General features: G+C 56.4%; 2 protein-coding genes across 6 annotated transcripts; both read right to left on the bottom strand.

The window, feature by feature from the left end:
• Positions 1-1,551: 1,551 nt before the first annotated feature.
• Positions 1,552-25,144, bottom strand: LHFPL1 (LHFPL tetraspan subfamily member 1). Of its 5 annotated transcripts, none has more exons than XM_051968177.1 (5): positions 24,986-25,143; positions 21,909-21,993; positions 17,867-18,391; positions 12,299-12,397; positions 1,552-2,276 (listed from the first exon to the last, which is right to left on the bottom strand). In XM_051968177.1, exons 2-5 carry the CDS (start codon positions 21,946-21,948, stop codon positions 1,939-1,941), a joined length of 1,002 nt encoding a protein of 333 aa, XP_051824137.1. In that variant the 5' UTR covers positions 21,949-21,993; positions 24,986-25,143; the 3' UTR covers positions 1,552-1,938. The 5 variants fall into 5 exon arrangements, with proteins under 5 accessions (XP_051824137.1, XP_051824136.1, XP_051824139.1 ...); XM_051968176.1 differs by having other exon boundaries at positions 17,867-18,394; positions 24,986-25,141; XM_051968178.1 differs by lacking the exon at positions 1,552-2,276 and adding an exon at positions 4,170-4,674 and having other exon boundaries at positions 17,867-18,394; positions 24,986-25,135.
• LOC127542519 (uncharacterized) lies at positions 7,766-10,826 on the bottom strand. The gene is made up of 2 exons (XM_051968182.1): positions 9,325-10,826; positions 7,766-8,625 (listed from the first exon to the last, which is right to left on the bottom strand). Exons 1-2 carry the CDS (start codon positions 9,539-9,541, stop codon positions 8,414-8,416), a joined length of 429 nt encoding a protein of 142 aa, XP_051824142.1. The 5' UTR covers positions 9,542-10,826; the 3' UTR covers positions 7,766-8,413.
• Positions 25,145-25,706: the final 562 nt, after the last annotated feature.

Here is a 25,706-nt window from a genome sequence, read left to right as displayed (position 1 = left end):
TTGCAAGCGGTCCAGTTATCAGAGCAGGAGGAACAAGATGCTGCTGGTGACTCTGCCCAAGTTTTGGGGGCTTGGAGTGAGGGGGCCTCACCTTCAGGATGACCCGCTTAGGTCTCGGGGAGCTTCTGCGCCCCCGGGGAGTTCAGGGCTGGTAGGATTTGCATGCAGCTGTTAATTAAGTTAATTGAATCCGATGGCTCTACCTCGGCCTGGGTGCCCTGGCTATGTCGGTGTCATACTGGGCAGCTTTCCTCCCGATATTCCCCAGAGATCCCACTCCTTGAGAGGAACCGAGTATCAGTCCCTTGGTCCCTTGGACTTGATTCAGTTCATCTTTTGACAAATATGAATTTTGAGCCTGGCATTTTCCTCACTTGGAGTCTTCCCTGGGTGGGGAGGCGAGGGATGAGCCACGGCAGATGCCAGGACAGCCCAGAGACCGGCAAGGGGTCATGGGGCCGAAGAAAAGCTCGGAGCCCCATTGCCACCATTCTAGCGACGAGGGGGAAGGGGCTTGAGTCAAGTAGAATCCTTTCATTCGCCAGTCCACTTAAGATTTATTGAACACCTTCTGTGTATGGCTTTGCCTTTGAGTGGTCTTGGCAGCTGAGTGGCACAGTGGTTAGAGCACTGGAATTGGCATTAGGAATACTGAGCTCAAATGCATCTTCAGACGCTTCCTAGCTGTGTGACTCTGTTTATCTATTTTTCCATCTACAAAATGGAGATGATAATAGCACCTACCTCCCAGATGATTGTAAGGATCCAAGGAGTTAAAATTGAGAAGCGCTTGGCACAGTGGCTGGCACACGGTAAGAGCTACAAAAATGTTTATTATTATTATTACTCTCCCAGTGTCCCCAGGAAAGGACAGGGAAGGCACAGGTGGGCCTTTTGAGAGCTGATTGGGAAACAGTTCTCTCCAAGAGTGAAGAAATGGAGACGGTGGAAACAGTGGCCCTGGAGGGGTCACTTAAACCCCACTGAACGAGGGGCGGAAAACAACTCAAAGCTGCAATAGAATACCGGGTTGTGACGGTTGCCGGGGCTTCCTCTTAACTCAGCATCCCAGCACGGCCCATACCCTTTGCCGGCCCCTAAAAGAGACCGAATCTATGAGACGGTTTAGTGTTCACGGAGGCACCTGTAGGTCCCGTAAGCCGCACTTTGGTCTGTCACGAACCCATCCTGGGAGGCTCTAGGATCATGAGTGATGGGCTCAGTGCTAGATCCAGGGGTGGGCTCTAAGCTGTAAAGGGCAGAAAGATCCAATGTTTTATCCCTCTCCTGAAATCAGGCTCACGAGAGCAGTCCTGAAGAAAGGGACTGCTTTGGGAGTCAGAGGGCCTGCTTCTAAACCTTCCCTCTTCTACTTCCTATCTGTCTGATAGTTACTTACTCTCTTTGGGTGGGTGGGGGGGTTCTCATTGGTCTGTAGCCTAATCCTCCCTCCATCTACTCCAGGTTCAAGCCAATCTTTGGGTCAAAACCATAGCTCACGAGCCCCCACTGATGTTCATTTTTTACAAATCAAAGCAGAGGACACACTAGTTCAAAACCAAAAAAAAGTTTAATTAAAAGAGCAAAGCAAATAAATGACTGTACCCACTCTACACACACCCAGAATACTTGGAAGAGCCCTCGGTGGCCGGCTGGTCCAACCTAGAAATGAAACGAATAAATGTACCCCGGATATCCATTCTCCCACAACTTCTCACCCCGTGCCCGGGAGAGGATGCAGGGAGGGCTAGCAAGCCGACATCTTCTGCCGGTCTCCCGATGTCATCGAACTGGAAGGTGTTCCGAAGCACTGTGATCTTTTGCCACTTTATTCTCTTCACCGCCGCTCTCCCAGACAAGCCATTCTGCACCGGGCCTCTGTTGTCATCCCCCAACCAAGCATGGGCCAACGATGTCTTCTTGGTGAGACTGAGAGCTCTACCCTCTTAAAAAGGCTCTGAGCCCGGGGGCCGTGACAAGAGGGGAGAATGGAGGCCACGGCGTCGGGGCCTTCTCCCCAGTTGCTGAGAGACGCTGCCGAGTCCTGCCTTCTCCAAATACCCAGCGGAGGTCTTCCCCTTCATTTTGGCTAAGCTGTTCTACCTTGTCCCCCACGTCAGGTGAGAAGATGTTCCAAGAAAAAACCCCAAACGGCTCCTCGGCTCCAAGGTGCACTTGGTGTTCCTGCGCCACATCAGGGCCCTCGTTCTCTGTATTAAACAGCCAAGTGAGCAGCAGCTTTGGCACCTTGCTGGGGGGAGGGGGAGGTGGCAAATCTGGGGGGAGGGAAGGGAGAGAGGAAGAGGAGGGGGACAAAGAGAGCAAGTCTCAGGGAGAGAAGCCCTGGTAAGAGAGCCACAGAGGAAGGAACCCACATGTTGGAAGGGACCCGAAACACCTCCCATGGCCTGACAAGAATGACCCCCATCCTCCTGACGATGCCCAAAGTGTAACTTCAGTATCTCGCTCCTCAGAAGCCCGGGAACCAGGGCACCGAGCGCCTGCTGGTTTATTTTTAGTCTTGAGATCATTGTCCCCTCCCCCTCCCATCCTGGAGGGAGCCCAGACTGGCTTATTTAAGACCACACCACGATGCTGTGAAACTCGTGGGTGCCCTGGAGACCCTACCGTGTGCTGGGGGGGAGGGGGGAGGAAGACTAGGCCAGATTGTAACTCCCGGGCAATGGCACTCTCAGCAGGAGCAGTCCCGTGGCAGCACGGGCTCCCCGAAGGGACCCCGTCTCTCGTTGCCCCGCGGCACCCAAACAGCCACACGGCCACGCGTGGCACGGACTGCCATTTTTCTGAGCGGCCCCAGATCCCATCTCTCTGAACGAGACACCCGCTGGTGTGAGTGACGGTGGAATGAGCGGGAGCTCGGGCCTGCAGCTCCTCCCTCGATGACAAAAGGCACCCGGACGGTTTCCTGAGCGGGAGCCGTGCGTCTTTGCCTTGAATCTGTCACAGACATCTAGTCAGCTTCTTCCTCCCTCCTGAGGTGTTGGCCCTAGACTGCTCAGGAGCAAGAATAACAGACCCATTTCTCCTGCTTTTTAAGTTGTGTGGAATGCTCTCCTCCCAACAACCCTGGTAAGGAAGAAGGGTGCAGAAGTATTGCTATCACACTGTGTAGATGGAGAAACTGAGGCACAGAGAATCGAGCCCTTTGAAGCAGCATAACTTGGTCACCCTCCCATGGCTAATACGCACCCAGGTCTGGAATTGAAAGTCAGGCCTTTCAGACCCGGGTGCTTTGCACGCTACGGTGCCGCCTGACCAGCTTCATAATCCCTTTTGGACAATCTGTGTGGCCCTGGAGGGAGGCAGGGCAGAGGCTGGGGCTGGGGTCAGGAGGGGGTCTATGCTGGCAGACTTCTCTCGTGAGCCAATGAAAAGGAAATCCGAGCTGCCAAATGCATCCCTAGCCACCTCGCAAGAAAGCTGCTAAGGCATGAAATCCTTTCAAGAGCTCAGGAAGAAATCCTCTTACAGCAAGCTCCCCGGACCCATTTCCAATTCAAATAGAGGCTCCTGGACCTCCTGGAGGATCTCCTGGGGATTCTGGAGAATGGCAGGCCTGAATCAGGGCCCTTGGGGACCAGGTAGCTTAACCTCTCCTTATTTAAACCCAGGGAAACTAAGGCAAAGGGGGGCACCACAGTAATGGAGGGCAGGATTAAAGCGCCTCCCAGCAGAACCTTCACTACACTTGACCTCGCTTCCCATCCACTGCTGACCCCACTCAGAAGCTTCCACTGCTTGACGTAGGAAGTCAGGGAGCCAGCCTGCTGACCTCCCTGTTGTGTCTGACATTCGCACGTCTCTCTGCAGTGATTCCGGAGCGGGCAGAGCCACAGCTAACAATCGTCCTATGGGAGCAAGACGCGTGGAAGGGGCCCTCATTTGGGAGGTGAGGGGGAAGCTGCCCCGTGGCAGGATGCTGGTGCAAGAGTGTTGCCAGGAGGGATGCTGGGAGGGCTTCCGGGGCCTGGACCCAATAGGAAAGGATGCTTGTACCTATTATATGGGAATAATGGTTAATAAGTGCCAGGGAAGTACTGATGGCTTTTGGTGAAGGAATATTCTGGGGTTTGGGGGAAAAAGAACCCTCATTCCGGAGACCCCAAGGGGAAGGGGGAGGAAGGAAAGAATAAAAATGGAAGAGCCAATACATGATACCGATATATTAAGTTGCTCCTAGCCTTCTGGCTTTGGGGCAAGTGTGATGGTTAATAAGTGGCAGGGTTTGGGTGCAGAAATATTGTGGGGTTTGGGGGAAAAGGAACCCTTGTCCCCCAAGGGGAAGGGGGAGGAAGGAAAGAATGAAAGTGGAAGAGTCATATATGATACTGATATTTTAAATTGCTCCTAGCCGCTTGGCTTTGGGGCAAGTGAAAAGGAAAGAGAAAGGCTAAGACTTGGGGGGTGGGCGGCTGGCAGGAAGAAAGCCTTGGACCTCCTTCGCAGCCATGCCCTCCCCTACCCCAGCACCCCACGAGACTCGGAGCGGCCGGCTGGCTCAGGGGTGGAGGCAGTGCTCCAGCTCCATGGTGTAGGAATTCACGATGGGCTTGGGAAGTTTTCCAGCGAAGCAGGAGAGCCAGGTGCAGACCAGCATGGCCACCGCAGCTCCTCCCCCGGCACAGTAGTACGCCCAGCCGAGCTGGCAGGTACCTGAGGGAAGGAGAAGCGGAGATGGGTGGGGGAGGCCCACAGACACGAGCCAGGTCTGACCCGGCACCACACAAGCCTGGCTCCTTTGGGCCAATCCAGACGCCGCCAGTCTAGGCTGGGCTCAGGCCGGGCACAGCGTGCTGCTCTCCGGGCACTTTCCTTCCTCGGGAGAGCACGCGCCGAGAGGCCTCTCGGTTGGCTTCAAGCGTTCACAGATGAACTCCCAGCCCCTCATCCGTCACCCCGAATTGGAAAATCAAGATTACAAGCCCCACTCTCAAGTCCTCCCTCTCCAATGGTGCTTCCATTCTGACCTTTCTCTCTATCCCCACACACAGGCTCTCTGGAGGCTGCTCTGGACCCCACCGGCCTCCCCACTTCCAGGCTCTCCCATCTCCCCCCCATCCTGCCCACCCTCAGCTCCCAGAATCATCTTCCTGAGACACAGGTCCAACTTGGTCCCTCATTTCTCAAAATCCCCCAATGGTCCCCTTTAGTCTGTTGGAAATGCCCAACTCCCCCTTCTCCACAGGCAAACCCCGACCTTCCTTTCTGGCTTCCTCTCCCTTCCTCTCCGTTCCAGGCAAGGCTGCCCACATCTCACTTTACCCATTCCTGTGTCCTCCAAGAGTTCGTGCCCATCCTCCAAGCTCACAGCTTGCAGAACGAGAGATAGAGAGCTAAAGAGAACCAGCTACTTCAACCTTTCTCCCCATTTTATAGATGGAAAACCTGAGACCAGGAGAGGTGAAGTGAAAGGTTCAAATTCTCCTAGCCAGTGAATGGCAGAGCTAGAATTTGACTCCCAATGGTCTAGGGCACAGAGCACTAGGGTTGGATACAGAAGACCTGAATTCTTTTCCCATATTCCCTATGTAACCTTGGCCAAGGTGCCTTAATCTGTCTGGACCTCAGTTTCCTCATCTATAAAAATGAGGCGATTGGTCTAAATGCTCTGTTAGGGTTCCCAAATCCACGGTCCAGTAACGGTCCAATAATCTGGTCCCCTTCTCACAGCTACCTCCCGCCTCCAGGATTTCTCCTGGAAACGTAGCTGGGTTCATCAAAATGGAGCCCAGAGCTCTCCCCTTGGTCTCATCCTCCCCAGCACCCAGCGCAGTATCTTACTCCGGGAGGCACCGAGATATAGAAACGGCGGCATTGGGACAGAGGATCTCGATTCAAGTCTCCCTCTGTGTGTCTATATGGATATCCACACGGACATCAACGTACACACACGATTATGTGGATTTATCTGGGGTGGGCTGGCCCCCGAGCCTGTAGCCCACCCCTCTGGCCCCCGGAGCCGGCAGGCCGGGCCATCTTTGCATGCTGAGGGACCGAGCAGCCGGCTCCCTCCCGGCCCGGAGGCTTCGGGGACCCACCCGGCTCATCTCCCCTCTGCTCCTGCCGTTGCTTGTCAGGTCGGCTCCTTGTTAGAGCGGGTGGGATATTTCTATTATGGAAGAGCACGTGGGACCAGAAGGATGACTTGTTTCTCTAAATGAACAGAATAAATGCATAAAGTGCCATTGCCCCAAAGCCCTCGGCAGAAAGCAAGCGGCTGCCTGGGAGAGAGCGGCGAGCTGTCAGGGAAGCCTCGCCGTGGCTCACTGGAAGGAGTGCCGAACGGCTCTGGGCTCCCGGCTGTGTCCTCTGGGCCGCCCCAAGGGATGCTGGGCCTCTTCTCCCCAGGGAGGCCGGGGAGGAATCTCTGAGGCTCAGGTTGTGGGTGGAAGGCCCACGAGGCAAAGCTGGAGATGGGAGAGGGGTAGCTGCTCTTCCCCACATGCTCAGGGCTTACTCCATGCCTGGCTTGAAGGACCACGGGGGCTCCTAGAGTGGATTCAGCACAGTCAGCATCCTTAGATTAGAAGAGCAGGAGCTAGAGGTGATCTTCAAGGCTCTTTACATTTAAGTGCCAACTTTACATCATGGAAAACTGGGGCGTTGAGAAGGACAGGGAAGTTGGATATTGTCTAGTTCTGGGCCCTCATCACTGAGAAAGGGCAACGGAGGCCTCCTTCTCTCCCTTGCTCCCTCTTTCCATGTCCGATCTCTCACCAACTCTTGTTCTTTCTACCCCTCCATGGTCTTGATGCAATTCAGCTCTCGGGACCTTGGCCCGGCCTCTTGTGATGACCTTTCTTACTAACGTCCCTTCTGACTCTAAACCGGCTTTCCCACCATTGGCAAATGGATATCCTAGCAGCCGTAGGGCTCAGTCCGGCCTCCCTGGGCCTTATTTCCCTCCTCTGAACTACGTGGCCTGGAAGCTCTCCTCCAGCTCTCAAGATGACGACGATGATGACGACGATGATGACGATGATGATTTACCCCAAATCATTCAGGGAATAAGCCGCAGAGCCCTCTGACTTCCATAGAGTCGTGGGCTAAGAGACGAGGTCATCTGATCTGACCAAAAGGAAAAATCAAGGCAGAGAGAGCAAAAGGGCCTTTGCCATCATCACACGGCCCCATTTTCTACCTGCAGATCCGGTCCTCTTTCCAATGCAGCCCGTTCTGTCTTCTCTGTGGGGCTGGGTCAGGGAGGAGGAAGGACAGAGGGAGGGAGGGAAGGGGAGAGAGACAGAGATACACAGAGACACGGACACACAGAGACACAGGCAGACACACAGAGGGATGGGCAGACAGAGATAGTGACAGAAGGAGAGATACAGAGAGACTCAGAAGGGAGGGATGCAGAAAGAGGAGAGGGAGGGATGCAAAAAGAGGAGAGGGAAGGGATGAGAGAGAGGGAAGAAGAAGAAAAGAGGGAGGGAGGGGGGAGAGAAAGAGACACGGGGAGAAACAAAGACACAGACTGAGAGAATTGAGAGTTTCTAAAAGGAAAAGCATGAGGGATACTGAGAAGCAGGATACCTTGTTTCTAGTCTTCCATCCCTGCACTACCTAGCTTACCTTGAGCAAATCATTTAACATTTGTAAGCCTCAGTTACCTTTTCTGTAAAATGGAGATAACAAGAAGTTAGAAACAGCTAAAGCTCTCTTGTGGCCTCCGTTAGCCAGAAAGAGCTAAGACATCTTGAAACATCTGGGCGGAACCCAGACTCGTGCTGGGGTAGAACAGCACAGCCTCACTGTTGGCGGCGTTCTGAGCCTCACTGCCCACTCTAGATTTTCTGGAGAAGCGGTGTTTGGGGCAGACGCGGCCCCGAGCTCACGTTAAAGAAGGATGGAGGGAAGGGAGCGGAGGGAGGCCTCTGGGGTCCCGAGCCCCGGCCATGGCCCGTCTCCTCCCCGTCTGCTCCGTGCCCTCTCACTGTGTCATCTCTCACACCCCGTCTGTGAGTCATTCTGTTCCTGTGTGGGATTATTAAATCATCACTCAGCAATGGGGCGGACATTTCAGTCAGACGCTTAGCTTTTCCTCCGAGTTGCAAATCAATCAATTTAGAGGCTGCCTCTGTTTCCTTTGATTTGGCATTTGGTGATGCTGCCGCAGAGCCAGCACTTGATCCGGGTTTTCAGATGCTACCGTCTTGGGCTCAAGGCCATTCTCCAAACCCCCAGGGGGTGCCGTGAGCCCCTGGGCCGGGTCCGAACAGAACAGGGCCATGAGATGGATGTGCACGGGTGGGGAATGAGGAGAGAGTGAAGAGGGGGACGAGGGGAAAGGACCACTCTTCTGTGATGGGCCGAGTGGGCCTGTGGGAAGGGTGGCCGCTCTGACTCCATCCCTCCATTTGTCATCTAGCCTTCCGTCTCTTATGGGCATCTAATGGGCAATCGCCACACATGGAGTAAAAGCGCCTACCGTGCTCGGCGCCGAGGCTATGAGTATGCAACTGAGACGGACCCCGCCGGCAGCAAACTCATGGAAGAGCTGGCGTGTGAACGGAAGTAGGAGCGGGAAAGATGGATGCAGAGGAGCTCGGTGGGGACAGCGGAGGGGAGGCCCGGCAGCTGGGGAGGCCGCCGAAACACCTTCTGCGGAAGAAAGTGTGGGAGCTCACTCTCAAAGGGAGCCGAGGGTTCGGAGAGGCAGAGGGAAGGAGGGCCGAGAAACAACGGCTGTTCTGGGACGCCAAGAGACGTTTCAGGGCGGAAGTGGTAGGAGCACATTTACGTGAAGGATCCTCCATCTGGTCGGGGACAGGGGCATTATTGACATGATTGAGTTGTAGATGCTGACAGAAAAGAGATAGGGAGAGACCCAGAGACAGAACAGAGACCTAGAGACAGAGAGATGGGGGGAGGGGTGACAGAGAAAGACAAAGGAGACATAGGAAGAGAGACAGAGTCATAGAGAGAGACAGAGACAGAAACAGAGGTGCAGAGACAGAGACACAGAGAGAAACAAAGAGACAAATAGACACAGAGAGGGAAGAGAGAGACAGAGACAGAGACAAAGAGATAAAGGGGACATAGTGACAGACAAACACAGAGATAGACCCAGGGAGAGACAGAAACAAAGACTTGGATAGAGGGAGGGGAGAGAGACGGTAAGAGAAAGACACAAGCCGAGACTACTTTCTGAGGGGCCAAGATGTGCGAGTAGAAGCCCTGGATGGTGACATTTGGGGCAGAATCCAAAAAGTGCTTGGGAAGCAAGGACCAAAGATGGTTGAAGGGCAGCGCCGGCCTAGGGTGTTCAACAGCCAAAACTTGCAGTTATCAGACCCTCACCGAGGCTGTGGCGGTCCCGAGCCAGTGCCACGTTGTGGGGCTGGTGGCCGTGGTCGGGATGATTCACACGTGGGCCCCGGGCACGATGAGGGTCCCCTAGACGAGAGGATGCACTTTCACCAGTGACTGAGGGAACCGAGAGCCACGGGGAAGGCGTGTGTGTCCCTGAAATTAGGTACCAAGTGCTTCCCGGGTCATCTCCAGACTGGCGAGCCATTGTTCAGAACCCAGAAAGAGAAGGCACTCACTGCTTCCCTAGAAGCTGTAGCTTGCACTGGCCCAAAGCGGGCCCTTTGAATGGTCATCTGTAGATGGGGGGTAGGGAGGAGGGTTGCCTCAGAGCCTCAACTACCTCGTGGCCTTTGCCTCCATTCCCATTTAAGCAGTGCCGCTTCCTTTGGGAGGGCAGAAGCTGTGACTGTCCCCAACCCACCCCCAGCTCCAAACACAAGCCCTTTTTTTCTTTTCCTTCTTTAAACAAATGGAGAAACTGAGGCTCCGAGACAGGCAGCAACTCACCAGACACGGCCAAACCCCATCCTGGAGCTCGAGGAACCGGGTCCAAGACTTGCCGTCCAGTCATTTCCTGAGGCATTCTGGGTCTTTTTTCTCAAGGCAGGAGGGGCAAGCACCCCACCAGGGAAGGAAGGCGGGAGGAAAAGGGGCCCCTCCAGAGTGGACTGGCAGTGGGAGGGGCAGGCTTGGAGGAAGAGCAGGGAAGGGGATGGGATGAACAGAATGGTATAGCGAGGCTAAGGGAAGGGAGACTGCGCTGAAATAGCTGTCTTTGTTGCCACCATGTGGTGGCTGGCTGAGAGACAAGCTATCCCTGTACCAGCTCTTTTCAGGGCTCCTGTGGCCCACAAGACCAGAACCCCACCGGAAAGGGGGCTGGCCAAGGGCACCCGAAGGGTGTGATGAAGAGCCGGAGCCAGAGCCAAGGTTCCCACTTCACTCTCCTTCCAGGTTCCTTCTGACCCTCCTTCCAGGGCTGCTGCTCTGAGCCCGTGGGTCTTGGTACCGTCCCCCAGCACCCTGCAGAGCGGGTGGCCATGGGTGCAAAAAGAGGGGAGCAGCTAAAGAAGGTCCCGAATCCCGAGTCCCACAGAAGGCCAACCCTCAGCAGAGGGTGACAGGGCCAGGATGACATGGCCTCCATTCTAGCCCCCCCTCACAGCTGCACCTCTCCCACGGCCGGGCTCCCCTTCCTTCCCTAGCCAGACTGTCCGGTGAACCGGCTCAGCCGTATATTGTCTGCTCCTCTAGGATCATTTGCCCCGTCATCTTCTTGTTTATCATACCCAGCTAACCTCCGTCCCGCCATCCGCCATATTTGTTCTTCATCAGGAATGGAGCTGGGGAAAATCCCTAAGCTGTCGGCCAGGCCCTCCCTGTCCTTGAAGCGGTTCCATGTCCCAGGCTCTGAAGCAATCCGGGCAAAGTCCCTTTTTTCCTTAGAGCCTCTCCTGACACCCCCTTCCCTCGGTCCACCGGAAAGCCATTCTCCCCCTTCCTCTCGTCATTCAGCCATCTTCCTACACCCCCTCTGCCTCCCCTCCTGTCTCAAAAAGCAGCACCTCCCCCCAAGAAGGATCCTCTCTGTCTCCTCGGGCCCGTCCCCTCCTCTCCAGCTCTTTGGCCCTTTGATCTTCAGGCCCTCCCTAGTACCAGCTTCTACAGAGGCCTTCCCCAACCCCTCCTCATTCTGTTAATTATTTCCTATTAGCTCTTTTGATCTCCTCAACTTCCAAACGGCTCAACAAGTCATTTCTCGGCAGGTCATTTTTAGGTTCATATACACCATCCCACATCCTTCTCCCGACTCAGTCTCGTACCCTCCGCTGCCTTTCAGACATCCCAAATCGGACGTCCTCGAACGTCTCAAGTCCCACAGGCCTCTTGGTCTTTTCCCCAAATCCTCCCACGTTCCTAACTTCCTTGTTATTGTCAAACGTTCCTCGGGCTGACAACTTCTGTATCGTTCTTGCCTCTCCGGGCAGTCCGCCACTCAGGCCTGTTGATTTTCCCGTCCTCACATCTCCTACACAGCCCTTTCTTTCTTCCGACACTTCCGCCCCCACCAGATCCCTACGCGGGCCCTCGGCAACTGCTGGTTGAGCTTCCTGCCATGAGTCTCTCCCATGTGAGTTTATCCCAGAGCATAAGTCTGACCAAGTCTTCCCTAATCATTTCACTCCAGTAGTTTCTTATCACTTTCAGGACCAAATAAAAGTCCTCCTTTTGGCGCAGTGGATAGAGCACCGGCCCTGAAGTCAGGAGGACCTGAGTGCAAATGTGGCCTCAGACACTTAACACTTCCTGGCTGTGTGACCCTGGGCAAGTCACTGAACCCCAACTGCCTCAGCAAAAAAAGAAAAATCAAAAGTCCTCCATTTGGCATTTGAAGATCTCTAAGTCTGCCCTTGCCTCCTACTTTTTAAATCTTATACTTTATCCCCCCACCATGGACTTCTATGATGTGACCACTGTGCCAGACCTCCCTCATTTTTGCCTCTCCTATTCCTTGGCTTCCTTCAAGAGTCAGCTCCAACCTCAGCTTGTCCAGGGGGGCTTTTCCCATCTCCCTGGCTCTGAGATCCACTCCGTGCTCCCGGTTATCATCACATCATCCCCCGCAACATACCGGGTGGAGACTGTTTTTGCCTCTCGGGGTCCCCCAGTGCTCAGCACAGCATCCGGTGCTGAAGAAATCTTCAATAGATGCTTGTTGGGCAAGTAAAGCTAGAAAATCTGTCGCTGGAGGAGAGCTATCCCAAAGTGGAGCCAAAGGCCCGGGACTCCTTTCCGCAGAGGCCTTGGGAAGAACCCAACGGCTTCTGCTCTGCCATGTGGTCACACCTGGTCACCGAGCCTCCTTCCAACTTGAGAGCCCAGGAGTCCTCTCTCCCTCCCCGTTCCCTGTCCCTCTGGCTCCCTGTTTCTGGCCTCCTGAGGCCTCTTGGGCTCCTCTTACCTAAATGAAACTGGCTGGAGGCGTTGCCACAGGTCTGCATCACCTCGGGGCTGTTCCATCCCAGGGGGTACAAGGCACAGCCGGCTCCGATCAGCAGACCTAGGGCAGAAACACACATGCTGAACAATGGGGGCCCAGGCCCGGGCTACCTCCTCGAGGAAGCGTCTCCAGATTACCTTCACCCACACTGTTCTTTTGTTTTTTGGAATGGCCCGTGAACCATGGAAATGACCCAGATAGGACTGTGAGGGGATTGTGAGTGACGGAGGTCGCTGGGGGGGGGGGGGGAGCGGCTGGTCAGCCACACCCGAACAGGCCTGTCGGTCTTGGTAGGAAACCGGCTTCATCACCTGAAGGCAGCCACCGGTTCAAATGGCAAGGACCCTGGGGGAGAGCCGGACCCCTGTCTTCAAGTACCCCGAGGAGTGCCCAGGCATGGCTTTGTTTTCCTGGCTGTCCCTCGCACCTCTCCCAAGCGCTGCCCAGACCTCCCGGCAAGCTCGGCTCTCTAGGGGGGCACACGGCCGCCCGGCCCAAGTAGCTCTTTGCCATTTGGACGGCTTGGCGAAGGCCCGAGCCTCTCCTCCACCTCTCTCTTTCCTGAGGAAGCCCTGTCATTGCTCTCCATTCAGACCGCTTCCTTCACGAGCGGATCTCCAAACATTTTCCAAACCCTGCTGCCATGTATACAGAACAACAGCAAAGCAGGGAGAAGCTCCCACAGAACCAAGCCCGCCGTGTCCGGGAGGGCTCCCTGATGGGAATTCAGTGGGTTGGCGGGGGAAGGGACACGCCTTCACGGGATAGCTTTAAAGGTACAAGAGAGTCTTTCCCATGCTATTGCTTTGAGGATCGGGGGACACAGAGAGAGTAACGTTTCTACTTCTCTCCAATGAGAACAAGACCCCAGTAGCTCTGTGAGGGAGGTGGGGTAAGCATTGCTGTGCCCATTGGACAGATGAGAAGATTGAGGCTCAGAGTAGAACAATCCTTTTCTCATGGCCACAAAGTTATTAAGTGTCCAAGCCAGGATCCAAACTTGGCCCTCCTGGTTCCTGAGGCTGACTCCAGGTTACCCCCTGGCTTCTCAAGAATGGTGCTGTGGGGGCAGCTGGGTGGTACAGTGGGTAGAGCCTTCAGGGTAGAGCCTGAAGTCAGGAGAACCTGAGTTCCAATCTGGCCTCAGACACTTAACCCTTCCTGGCTGTGGGACCCTGGGCAAGTCATTTAACCCCAATTGCCTCAGGGGAAAAAAAAAGGAAAAATGGTGCTGTGGTTCACCCACTGGGAACACCAGAGACTCAGGCCAAGCTGCTCTGCAGTGGCCACTCCTTCTATCTCTCAGCTTCCCAGGAAGCAAAGAGGGCACTCTGAGCTCGACCACAAGATCCCACAGGAGCCTGGTCCAGGAGAGAGGCGAGGATTTATCCCAAGGCTCCGGCTGCACGGCTGGGAGAGCCCCATGTCCCGAGGTTCCGCCTCAGCCCACCGGGGCCAGAGGCTCGAGAGGAAATAGTCCCAAGGACATCTGGCTCCTCTCTGTGCCCGCCTTTCTGGGCTTTGTCCCGCTTGCTCACCTTTCCTTTCCGCTCCCTCAAACTGCCCTAGAAGAGGCTCTGTACAGGCCCCCTCAGTGTGCCCAGCTCTGGTGGTCCAGTGAGAGGAGGGCAGCGCATCCCTTATCTCCCTCTGGCAGTGCCATCTGGTGCCCAGTGCCAGCCATAGCAGGAGAAGCCAGGTACAACCTGTAGCTCCCCCGCCTCAGCCTCCCAGCTCAACTCACCCCATTTTGCTTGATCAAAAGGAAGGACGGTACCTCCCCTCACACTAAAACACTGAAATGAAGTCCAGAGTCAATTCTGCGGTAGCGAATCGGGAGGCCGCGGCGTCGCGGGCGCTTCGGCAGGAAGCCGGAGAACTGGGTCACGCCGCGATGGGCCAAGCTTAGCTACGGGCTGGGCCATGTCCAGAAAACACGTCCACTGCCTTCGTGGGCAGAAGGATGAGGAGAAAGGACAGGTAGCAGGGCAGCCAGCCTGGAGCCCTCACTCAGTGTTGACTTCCTGTGCTCTTGTTTCCAGAACCCAGAAAACTAAAGATCACCCACAAAACCAGCCAGGCCATACGCCCTCAGGTGCTGGTGCTTCAAGGGACCTTGGAAATCTGGCCATTGTACAGAGGGGAAAACAGAGGCTGAGAACAATTACGGGACTTGCCTAAAATCCAATGGCACCGGGCAGGATTTGAAGCCAGGGCCTTTGCTGCAAAATCGAGAGTTCTTTCAGCCTGACATAGCGTGGAAGGAACCATACCGGGTGAGACTCGGGGGGCTTTGGAATAGAGGGAGAGAATAAGTTCTGTTTAAGGCCAGGCGAGGGGATGTCCTTTTGGGGGTGTGCAAGAGGCAGCGATGCAGGCCCGGGACTTAGCGAACGGACCAGGCCTGGGGCTCTGGACGCCACCTGGAACCTCGGGAACTATCGGACCACCGAGGGAGGAAGTCCAAAAGGTGGGCGGCCTTGATTGAGACAGAGATACTCATTTTTGAGGGATCTGGGCCCTGGGAAGGTGGAGGGGAGCCATGCATTGGGCTCCCACATATCATGGAGCCGAGGGCCTCCAGGACATGGCTGCGGTAGACCGGAGGCTCACAATCCAAAGAGGGCCCCGGCGTGGCCGGAGTATAGGCCCGGCCCGTCATCCCTCAGACTAGAGCCTCATTGAGGATGCTCCTTAAACCTTTCACTTGGCGGGGGGGAGAGGGTCCATAGCAGGCAAGGGAAGGAGGGTTCTTCCCATCACCCAGTGCGAGGCAGAGGGCCCCGGGCCAGCCAGGCACTTTCCCAGGGTGCAGTGGGGCTGTGTTTCCTGGCCTGCCTAGCACTCAACTTCAGGGGCTGGGGCCTGGAGGGACCTTGGGAAACCAGTTTTAATCTGTCTGTGCTCCAGAAAAAGCAGCAAGACCTGGCTGCTCCTGGGGATTTGTCCTGGCTTCCAAGCTGAAAAGGGATTGTTGGGGGTCCCCGTGTGACCAACTGCTCCCCTGTTCCTCACGGGGGGAGTGGAGAGTGGCCACTGATCTGAGAAGGAAGTGGCCCCTTGTTCGTTTGTTTGTTAGGGAGCTCCCTGACTGCTGCTCCTTCCCATGAGCCTCTGCTGGAGCAGCAGGAGACATCCGTGTGTGTATGTGTGGGGGTGCTGGGGTCACCTTGTCTGGTCTGATTCCGGGGGGAGCAGCTCCTGACTCCTTCCTGCATTTGGCTCCTATAGCTCACGTCCGCGGTCAAGGGCCTGGCAGGGAGAACGCAGCCTGGGGCCTTAATGGATGCTCTCTCTCTCGGTGGTTTTGGGGGCCGCAGACGCACATCTGCCCCGGGCATAATGGGCTCCTTGGCCCGGGCGCCTGGGCTAATGCACGTGCTGCCGAGAAAGCGCGGGCCCCGGGACGAGATCGATCCCCCTTGGCCCGCCGCCGGCTCTCCGGGACCTCCCTGCCTCGGCACCCAATTGGCCGCCCTCCCGCCCGGGAGGAAAGCGGTCCCTGGGGCTGGGCTGGCCCTCATCTGCCACCCACGGAGCCTTTCTTAAGCGGTCCCCTAGTGCGCTGCCATCCCAGGGGGCTTCCTCCCCCAGGGAAGCGCCATCCCCGTGTCTCAGTGAGTCTTGCCAGGTCCTCTCCCAGAAAAGGAGCGTTTTTAAATGGGGAAATTGAGGCACAGAGAAGCAAAGGCAAGACCCTCCTCCAAGGAGGCACCCAAGATCGGAGACCAGACCCCCAAGTCTTGGTTCCAGGAAACATGGAGGAGAAGCCCGATCTGACGCTAGCCCTCCACTCCCTCCCTTGTCCATTCTGTCCTTCACGTCTTGGGCCCTGGCCACGTTGCTCCCTCGCTGGCTTCGAGAACACTGGCATCCTGACTTTATTTACCCGCCTGCCCGCCTGTGTCTTGCTGCCACCCTCCTCAGATGGCCCGGGATTGAACTTTGGGCACCTTTCTCAGCCTCAGTTTCCTCACACTTGCATTTCCTCCTTCCAACGGGTTGGGAAGAAACCCCCCCCCAAAAAAAAATACACCCTCCCATGTAGCTGTGGGAAAGATCTCCCACATTTACTAGCTGCATGACTTTGCTCAAGTCACTTAGCTGTTCTCTGCCTCAGTTTTCTCATCTGTAAAATAGGGATAAACATAGCAGCCAGCTCCTGGGTGGTTATGAGGATCACATGAGATGATTGTAAAGTGTTCTGCAAACCTTAAAGCACTTAATGGCCATAAATTTCTCTTCTCCTTCTCCTTCGTCATCATCATCCTTATCATCCATCTGTACTTCTCTCACCCCTTCTGCCACCTCCAGCTCAGTGTTTGAGCTGAGCCCGGTAGGGAACCAGGGATCCTCAGAGATGAGGCAGAAGTGAAGACCGATGCATCGTGGGTGTGGAAGGTAGTTGGTGCACAGGCAGGGGTGGAGATGGGAGATGGTCTGAGGAGCTCCGATGGGCTAGTTTGGCCAATGAGGAAGACGACAGTGATGATGATGATGATGACGACGAATGTAATAATGCTGGAAAAACTAGGCCCATTGCAGCTAGGCCTTCTCAGCCCGGGCCCCGGCGGCTAGGACCCCTGCGGTTAGGATGGCTATGGCTAAGCCGCTGTGGCTAAAACCCCTGCAGTTAGGACCCCTGTGGCTCGGACGGCTATGGCTGGGACCCCTGCAGCAGGATGAGGGGCCGTCCCTGGAGTAGATCAGGAAGCCAGTTAGGCAGGGAATGACAGGGTTCCTAAGCTTATAAGCCAGAAGGAGCTACATCATAGCCATCATTTTTGGCAGGGGGAAACGGAGGCCCTGCCATTGGGGAAGGCCCCGGAAAACAAGGACAGACCCAGCAGCGGTCCCAGGACAGGGAGATGGCGAGGGTAACAATCCCAATAATATCAATAACCCCAACCATAATGAGGACGGCATTAACAGACCTTCACGGAGCTTGGTTTGCCCAGCCACGAGTCCCAGCCTCTGCCTCCCGGACACCCGCCAAGCCTATTAGCGAGGCTCCAGGCCCCGCCCCCCCAAGCAAAGGGAAGGGCCGCTCGGACTCCAGCCTTCGCTTCCCGGCCACCTTCGGCCCCTGATCTCTCCAGCCGGCTTTCTCTCCAGAGAGGCTGGGATGAGGCAGCAGCCAACAACAGACGGGAAGGGCCCGCTCCTCCCCCTCATTTCTGCCCTGCCGAGTCGACACAATGGCTCCAATTCTACCATTAGAGGGTCATTCCTTGGGCTGACAGCTAAAAGTCATACCTTTGGGGTGCAGGGATTTCTGGGAGATAGAATCTGGGCAAAGGGGGCCTGGCTGAGCACAGGCCCCACGGAGGGGGGCAGCAGGAGGAGGAGGAGGAGAGGAGCCTGCGGGCCAGCGCCACCGACTCGGGCATTTTCTCCACCCCGCCTTGCCACGGGGGAGGTGCCGGCCTGCATTCGCCGGCAGCCCCGGGCTAGGGAGCTCTCGGGAACCCGGAGAGCCCGTCCGGAAGCCCTGCCCCGGCCCACCCGTTCCCGGGCACCCAGCCTTACCTCCCACAAACTGGGCGGCTCCCATGCATCGGCCCATGATCCTGGAGATGAGCTCATCCATGCAGCAGCCCAGGACGGCCCCCAGTGCCACCAGGAGCAGCAGGGCGCAGCCGGTGCCCGTCACCACGGTGCACATCTGCCAGGCCAGGCTGGGGATGGCCTCGAAGTTGGCGTAGCGGCCACACTCTTCCACCATGACCAGGCTGCGGCCCTCACCCCGGACGGGGTAGTTACAGCGCCGGAACATGCTGAAGGACACCGGCTTCCCTAGCTGGGAGCCGAAGAGCCAGTAGGGCAGGAAGTAGCTGGTGGTGCTGGCCACGGCCGTGAGCAGCGACAGCACCGCCCACAGGATGCCCACCAGGGTGAGGCTCCCCTTCATGCTCTCCACCTGCCGACTGGAACCGCACACAAGGGCCACTGGGCTGCGAGCCTCGGGGCAAAGCGGGATGTGCTCCGGAGTAGACTCTGGCCCCAGGCCTTTCTGGGCTTCCTCTCCCGTGGTGCTGAGGGAGCTTCTCCCTGCTGCTGTGATGGGAGATGTACACACTGTTAGAAGAAGGAAGAAGAAGAAAGAAGAAGGAAGAAGAAGTAGAGGAAGAAGGAAGAAAAAAAGAAAGAGATGAAGAAGAAGGAAGAAGAAAAAGAGGAAGAAGAAAAAAAAGAAGAAGGAGAAGGAAGAAGTAGAAGAAAAAGGAAATGAAAGAAGAAGAAGGAAGAAGAAAAAGAGGAAGAAGGAAGAAAAAGAAGAAGGAAAAGAAGGAAGAAGAAGGAAGAAGAAAAAGGAAAAATAAAAGAGAAGAAGAAGGAAGAAGGAAAAGAGGAAGAAGGAAGAAAAAGAAGGAAGAAGAAGGAGGAGAAGGAAGAAGGAGAAGAAAGAAGAAAAAGGAAGAGATGAAGAAGGAAGAAGAAAAAGAGGAAGAAGGAAGAAAAAGAAGAAGAAGGAGAAGAAGGAAGAAGCAGAAGAAGAAGGAAGAAAAAAAGGAAAAATAAAAGAGAAGAAGGAAGAAGAAAAAGAGAAGGAAGAAGAAGGAGGAAGAAGAAAAAGAGGAAGAAGGAAGAAAAAGAAGAAGGAAGAAGAAGAAGGAAGAAGAAAAAGAGGAAGAAGGAAGAAAAAGATGAAAGAAGGAAGAAGAAGGAGAAGGAAGAAGGAGAAGGAGGAAGAAGAAAAAGAGAAGGAAGAAAAAGAAGGAAGGAGAAGAAGGAGAAGGAGGAAGAAGAAAAAGAGGAGAAGGAAGAAAAAGATGAAAGAAGGAAGAAGAAGGAGAAGGAAGAAGGAGAAGGAGGAAGAAGAAAAAGAGAAGGAAGAAAAAGAAGGAAGAAGAAAAAGAGAAGGAAGAAGAAGAAGAAAAAGAGGAAGAAGGAAGAAAAAGAAGAAGGAAGAAGAAAAAGAGGAAGAAGGAAGAAAAAGAAGGAAGAAGGAGAAGAAGGAAGAAGAAAAAGAGGAAGAAAGAGAAGAAAGAGAAGAAGAAGGAAGAAGAAGAAGAAGAATATATGCAGTGCTCAAAAAGAGCTTGCACTGAATTGAATGGGGGCTGGGGGGGGTCAGATGGCTCCCTTCCAAGAGTAGCCAGAAAACTTCTAGCTTCCTATGGTCTCCTCAGGGCCTGGAGCTGCTCAAAGGAGGCCTCCTCCCCAGCCTGAGGGGCGGGGCTGGCAAAGCCTGGGGGGGAGGTGCTGACTCAGTCACCTCTATGGGCAGCAGTGGGAAGATGTCTCCCAGATATTGTCAACAATGTCGCCCCAAAGCCGCTTCTCGGCGAGTTTGTGTCTGAAGAGTGTCCCCTGCTGCCCTCAGGGCCCTCGTGTGGCTGAGAGGGAGAAGCAGCATTTATTAAGCACCTAGTATATGCCAGGCAGGCACTGTTAAGTGTTTTACAAATATTCTCTTATTTGATCCTCATAACTATCCTGGGTTAAGGTGCTATTATTATCCCCATTTTACAGATAAGGAAACTGAGGATTTGTCTCTAAAGATAACACTAAGAAGAACTGTCATTTCCACCTCGTGCGGGCCTCTCAACGATTTCATGAAATAAATATCGTTGGGGATCATTATTCTCATTTTACAAATGAGGAAACTGAGGCTCAGAAAGGGAATGTGAATTGTCCATGGCCGCACGGCTGGTGAATTTTTGAGATGAGATGTGAATCCGGGTCCTTCCTGATCCTCACAAGGACCGCTTGGGGTAAACACTACAGAGCTCGTCTTTACAGGCCAGAGGGAAAGGCCCTTACTTGTCCATGGCTACTAAGCTAACCGGGATCTGGGAGGGGTCCAAAGTCTGGACCGTACCAGTGGGATGGAGGAAAGGAATGGGGGGGGAGGGAGGGGGCAGAGACAACAGACATCTACAGCCCAGGGACCCCGAGGGCCAGCATCACGTCTCTCTCCAGAAGAGCTCCATTGAACCCTGGGCCCGGAAAGGCCCACCAGAGACCACGTTGCAGTCCCCGGCTTCCGCTTCTGAGGCCGAGGGCCTCGCAAAGGCCTCTGGGTGGTCTGCTCCACCCTTCAGGACGCTCACTGGCAATGTGTTCCCAAAGCTCTCCTGCCTCCATCAGCGTCCGTGCCCTCTCTTTGGGGGCTTAGGGGAAAGAGCCAAGAGCCGCTCGCTATCCGTTCGCAAAGCCTCCGGTCCCACGTGGGACACCCAATGGCTCGTTAACAGAGCAAGCTCTGAAAGCATCCGTGGTCCGCCTCCGGCCCTGCCATCGCCCCTCCGCTTCCCTATTTCGGGGCAAGGGCGGCCCTTCCCCGCCCCGCTCGTTCTGGATTCCTCCCTGTTCCTCACCCCCCACCGCCAATCAGGCACCGAGGCCTGTGGCTTCCACTTTTGAGACAGTCTGCCAACTTCACCGCCCCCAGACCTTAATGTGAGCCTTCGCCCCCAGCGAGGGGGTGCCCAAAGGGAAGAGCCGGCCTTGCCTGAATTGTTGGTGACCCAGAAGGAGCTGGGATTGGGTCGTTCCTCCCCTTGCCTTGCCCTCGGGAGTGACTGAGAAGTACGTTGCCTTTTTTAGATGGGGAAACTGAGGCCCACTTCAGCAAATTTGCAATGGTGGAAGTAGAGGCCTCTTCTCCAGCTATCAGCTCTTCTGAACATAGCCGGCCATCCCCGGGCTCCCTGCAGAGCTCTGCAGGAGAGGTTGCCCGGGAGCTACTCTTTCCCATTTCTCCCAGCAGGGCCCCCTATCTCTGCCCTTTATCTGTCTTGCCCGCATCTCAGATGCCCCTGGCATATGCCCTTTGGAAGTGAACTACTCTCACGGAGCTCTCTCCACTTCAGGCCTCTCTCCAGCCAATCAAGCTCCTCCTACCTCTTCTCCCATTTCATTTCCCATCATGCTGTGAAGATTCTGACATCACCTGGAAACTAGAGGGCCCAGAATGGTACTGAGGAAAGAACCCTGGGCTCAATGTCCAGTTATACTACCCACTAGCGGTATGACCTTGGAGCAGTCATTTCATTTCTTTGGGCCTCCATTTCCTCCTCTGTAAAATGAGGGGGGTGGATCAGATGACTTCTGAGTTCTCGATCTCATCCTATAGCCGACGTGGCAGAGGCACAACTCGGCCCCCTCCCAGCCCCTCCTCTTCTGCTCCCGTCCCCACTTCCATAGTGAAACTACAATTCATCACCACTGTGCCCTCTTCCCCTTTTCCCACCTCTGGCTCCTCTGCCCCTGAGTCCGAAGCCATGGAAGCTCCTGGGACTTTCCGTGCCCTGAGCCCGCTCTGCCTGCACTGGTGCCCCCCCCCCCAACCGGCTCTGTCCCTTTCGTCTGGCTCTCCTGTTCCGGTCACGCTGAAAGGCCACGATTCGGGAAACCTCTCGGAGGGCGGAGTGGCGGCAGGTAACGGGGGTGGCCCGGTGACTCTCCGCCGAGAGAACGGCGCGGATGACGCTGCCTGAGGAACTGGGGGCCGTGAAAACCGGAAGTGACCCCAGCCGGGGATCTGGAGAGCGTCAGAGCTGGGCAGGTACCCCCTCTTTTAACAGAAGGGGAAACTGAGGCCAGGAGAGGGGAAGTGACTTACTTGCCCAAGTTCCCACAGCTAGCTCTTGACAGGACCACATAGTAGAATTAGGGGCAGCGAGGTGGTGATGGGTAGAATGCTGCACCTGGAATTGAGGAGATATGAGTTCAAATCTGAACTAAGATACTTAGGAGCTGGGTGACCCTTAACCTCTGTCTCCCTCAGTTTCCTCAACTGTAAAATGCAGATGCTAAGAGATTCTACCTCCCACTGTTCTCACGAGGTCCAAGTAAGACGACATCTGTAAAGAGCTTAGCTGTAAAGAGGCCCCTGCTCTCTCCATTTCCCCATTCTACCTTTCCTTAGAAGCCAAATCTGAATGTGGGCCCCATGCGACCAGCCCGGGGACTCACGGGCAAAGCCAAGGCGGAGGGAGGGCCGCTAAAGAGGTCCCACGATCCCTTCTGATTCTCGGGGCTGGACTTGGGGGCAAAGGGCGGGATCTCACCGAGCTACTTTTACTGTGCCCGATGCCAGTCGTAATGTATCTCCAGATTGGGGGGGAGGGGGGAGAGCGAGACTTTCACGTGGATTTTTAAAAGAAGATATTGTGTCATAACGGGAAGGCCCCCGGGACGGCTGATCACGTTCCCGCGGCGGGGGGTGACCGGGCCCAAGGGGGAGCCGGCCCTCGGCAGCCAAGGTCCCATCGGAGGAACCCGGCCTCTTCTGGGTTCCTCCCTTTCACGGGGGCGTGCCGGGCGACCCGGACCCGGGAGCTTGCTCGGAGCTACAGGGAACGGTGCCGGAGTCGGAAATGGAAGAGAGAGCGTGGCCGAGGGGCCGATGCTGCGGCGTGTGAATCTGAGGAGGAGCCAGCTTTGCTCGGGAGCCAGAAGGACATCGTGGAGCAATGGCCCCGAAGAAGGGCCAGAGAAGCAGGTAGACTGGGGGAGGGGGTAAAAACCACCTCTAACACCTGCTCCCAGAGGCTCTCCATGCAAGTCACCTCAATTATCTAGACTCATTCTTCCATCTGTAAAACAGGGATAATAATGGCACCGATCTCATAGTGTGGTGGGGAAGCTCAAATGACAAAGTATATAATAAACACCCTCGACATAGATATATATCAACTGTTTTTTCCATCTGTAAAATGGGGATGATAATGGCACCGATCTCACAGCATTGTGGTAAAGCTCAAATGACAAAATATATAGCAAACACTCTCTATAGAAATATCAACTATTTTTCCATCTGTAAAATGGGCCTAATAATGGCGCAGCATTGTGGTAAAGCTCGGATGACAAAATATATCGGCAAACCCTCTCTACGTAGAGATCAGCTCGTTTTTCCATCTGTAAAATGGGCATAATAACGGCACCGAGCTCACTGTGGTAAAGCTCCAACTCCAAAACACAGCAAACCCTCTCTCCTTTGAAGATAGCAGCTAGTTTTCTCCCCTAGTTCAGACACCACCGTTTTACCAACTGAGGCTCCAAGAAGGGCGGAGGGCATCTCGGCCCCACCCCCAGGGGATTAAACCTCGAGCTGGGGCAGGGACTGGGACTCAGCCCTCCCCCTTCCCCCACCTTGCTGTGTAAAGACACTTCCTTCTCTAGTCACAGGACAGGCCGACAAGGGTGGGGGGGACGGGGGCTCCACACTGCCTGCCCGAGCTCCGGGGCCCTCTGTCCTGGGTACCACTCCCCAGCCCCGCCCCCCAGTGCCTAGTCTACTTCCATTTCTTCTGTAGCACTGAGCGCCCGATTGGAAGGCCACAGACCCCGCCCCCAGCCAGACCGGGGCCAACTCCCTCCCCGCCCCCTAGTTTCCAGGAGCATCCTTGGATGCTTCTTTGAGCATCTCCCTGAGCGCCTTCCTCCCTTCTCTCTCCCCAGACGCTTCTCTCGCTCATCTTAATTCACTTGCTCCGTCCTAGGAGCTGAGGGCGTGGGGGTGGGGTGGGGTGGGAAGGGGCGCCAAAGGCAAAAAGCTCCGCGGCCTCCTCCAGACTGCCCCTCCCCCCTCCCCCGTCCCTGCCCACCCGGGTACAAGGAAGGAGCCGGCGCCCGGGCATCAGAAGCGCAGGGACGGCAGGCAGGGTTCGCCCTCAAGTCAGGGCGAATCGGGGCACGTCTGGAGCTGTCCAAAAGGGGAGTGGGCCGCCCCACTCGGGAAGCAAGGACGCCCCGGGCCTCCAGGGCCTGCCCCGGGCCTCCAGGGCCTGCCCGGCTGCCCCCGGGCTCGGCTGGTACGCTGTGGGGGGGACATTCTGGCAGGAGCTCCGCTGGGCTCCCGGGTGCCCCCGGCCAAGCCTCTTCTCCCTGTCTCAGCCTGTTTCCTTATCTGCCAGATGGGGAGTTTGGATTGGAGGGCGCCCAAGGGGCCCTGCGGCTCCCCAAGTCAGTCTCTAAGTCCCTGGCGCTCTCCCGCTCTCCCCACGCCCCCATCTCTCTTCCCTTCCCGCTTTTCCTTCAAGCCAGGAGAGCCGGGAGAAGAGTTTAACCGCCGGCTTCTTTTCTTTACCGGACTCAGAGGGGAAGGAGAATGGGAGGGTAAAGGTGCATGAGCCCAGGCGGGAGCAGAGCCAGGGGGCAGGGGCAGGGCCAGGAGCAGGGGCAGGGGCTGGGGCAGAGTCAGGAGCTAGAGCAGAGTCAGAGGCTGGGGCAGGGGCAGGGACTGGGACAGGGGCAGGGGCAGGGGCTGGGGCAGAGTCAGGGGCTAGAGCAGAGTCAGAGGCTGGGGCAGGGGCAGGGACTGGGACAGGGGCAGGGGCAGGGGCAGGGACTGGGACAGGGGCAGGGGCTGGGGCAGGGGCTGGGGCTAGAGCAGAGTCAGGGGCTGGGGCAGGGGCTGGGGCTAGAGCAGAGTCAGAGGCTGGGGCAGGGGCAGGGACTGGGACAGGGGCAGGGGCAGGGGCAGGGGCAGGGACTGGGACAGGGGCAGGGGCTGGGGCATGGGCAGTCAGGGGGCAGGGGGCCGCCGAGCGGGAGGCACCGAGTGCACTGCTCGGTCTCCAGCGCGAGCTCGGGCTCGGGGCAGGGGTAGGAGGCGCCGGGAGGCGGCCCTAGGGGTAGACGGGGGAGGGGGCAGGCGCTTTGAGTCCCCCAGCCGGGGACCAGGCCCCCTCTTACCCCGCAGGCTGGCAGCGTCGGCGCCTGAGGCTCGGCCTGGCGGGTCCGTCTGGGGTCTGGGCGCGAGCTCCGGGCCAAGTTCTCCTGGCTGGGAGGGCGGGCGGGCTGGGCTGCGCTCTGCCACTGACGGCCGGGAGGCCGAGCGCTCCTTTAGCTGAGAGGGGAAGAGTCCGCCCACCTCCCGAGGGGCGCTGACGCAGCTCCTCCCGCCCCCTCGCACGTCCGCCCGCCCGGGGGGCCCCCCTGCCCCCTCCCCCTCCTCTCCCCCCCAACTCCGGCTCCCGGGCCCAGCCCGTCGCGGTTTCTCTGCCGGTCTGTCTCTGGGTCTGCGGCTGGAAGGGGCCGTCCCTCACGGGACGGAGGAGGAAACTGAGGCCGAGGGAAGGGAGCCCGCGAGGCCGAGGTCATTTGGGGAGCGAATGCAGCGACGGGTGTGAGCCCCGCTTTTCTGGGATCAGAGAGAGCTAAAGATGCCGGCGCAGCCCTGCCGGCTTCCACAATCACGTCGGGGAGAACAATCTAGAGCTCCGGGGTGTGTGGGGGGGGGAGGATGTCCCAGATCCTCTGGTTTTTCCCTCTCATTTGCCAGAGGAGGAAAAACTGAGGCCCAGGGAAGTCTAAGACCAGGTGGAACAAGGAAGGGGCTCTGGGTTCCGATGCTGCTGCTGCTGGGGAATCTGCTGGCCCCCTCTGGGTCTCGGAGTCTTTCTCTCTAGCAGGT

The sequence above is a fragment of the Antechinus flavipes genome, chromosome X, assembly GCF_016432865.1.
Source record: "Antechinus flavipes isolate AdamAnt ecotype Samford, QLD, Australia chromosome X, AdamAnt_v2, whole genome shotgun sequence".
Classification (NCBI taxonomy): Eukaryota; Metazoa; Chordata; class Mammalia; order Dasyuromorphia; family Dasyuridae; genus Antechinus; species Antechinus flavipes.
The sequence above is the reverse complement of the archived record's forward strand: the minus strand, read 5'-3'. Positions and strand labels throughout refer to the sequence as shown.

Coding starts and splice junctions, on each gene's coding strand:
- LOC127542519 (XM_051968182.1), bottom strand. CDS start 9,541: ATGGCTCGCCAGTCTGGAGATGACCCGGGAAGCACTTGGTACCTAATT. Junction 8,626..9,324: donor TCGGGACCGCCACAGCCTCG/GTGAGGGTCTGA, acceptor TTTCTTCCGCAG/AAGGTGTTTCGGCGGCCTCC.
- LHFPL1 (XM_051968176.1), bottom strand. CDS start 21,948: ATGTGGTCCTGTCAAGAGCTAGCTGTGGGAACTTGGGCAA. Junction 18,395..21,908: donor AGCTGTGGGAACTTGGGCAA/GTAAGTCACTTC, acceptor CTCCCATCACAG/CAGCAGGGAGAAGCTCCCTC. Junction 2,277..12,298: donor CTCCAGCCAGTTTCATTTAG/GTAAGAGGAGCC, acceptor CCCTCCCCCCAG/ATTTGCCACCTCCCCCTCCC.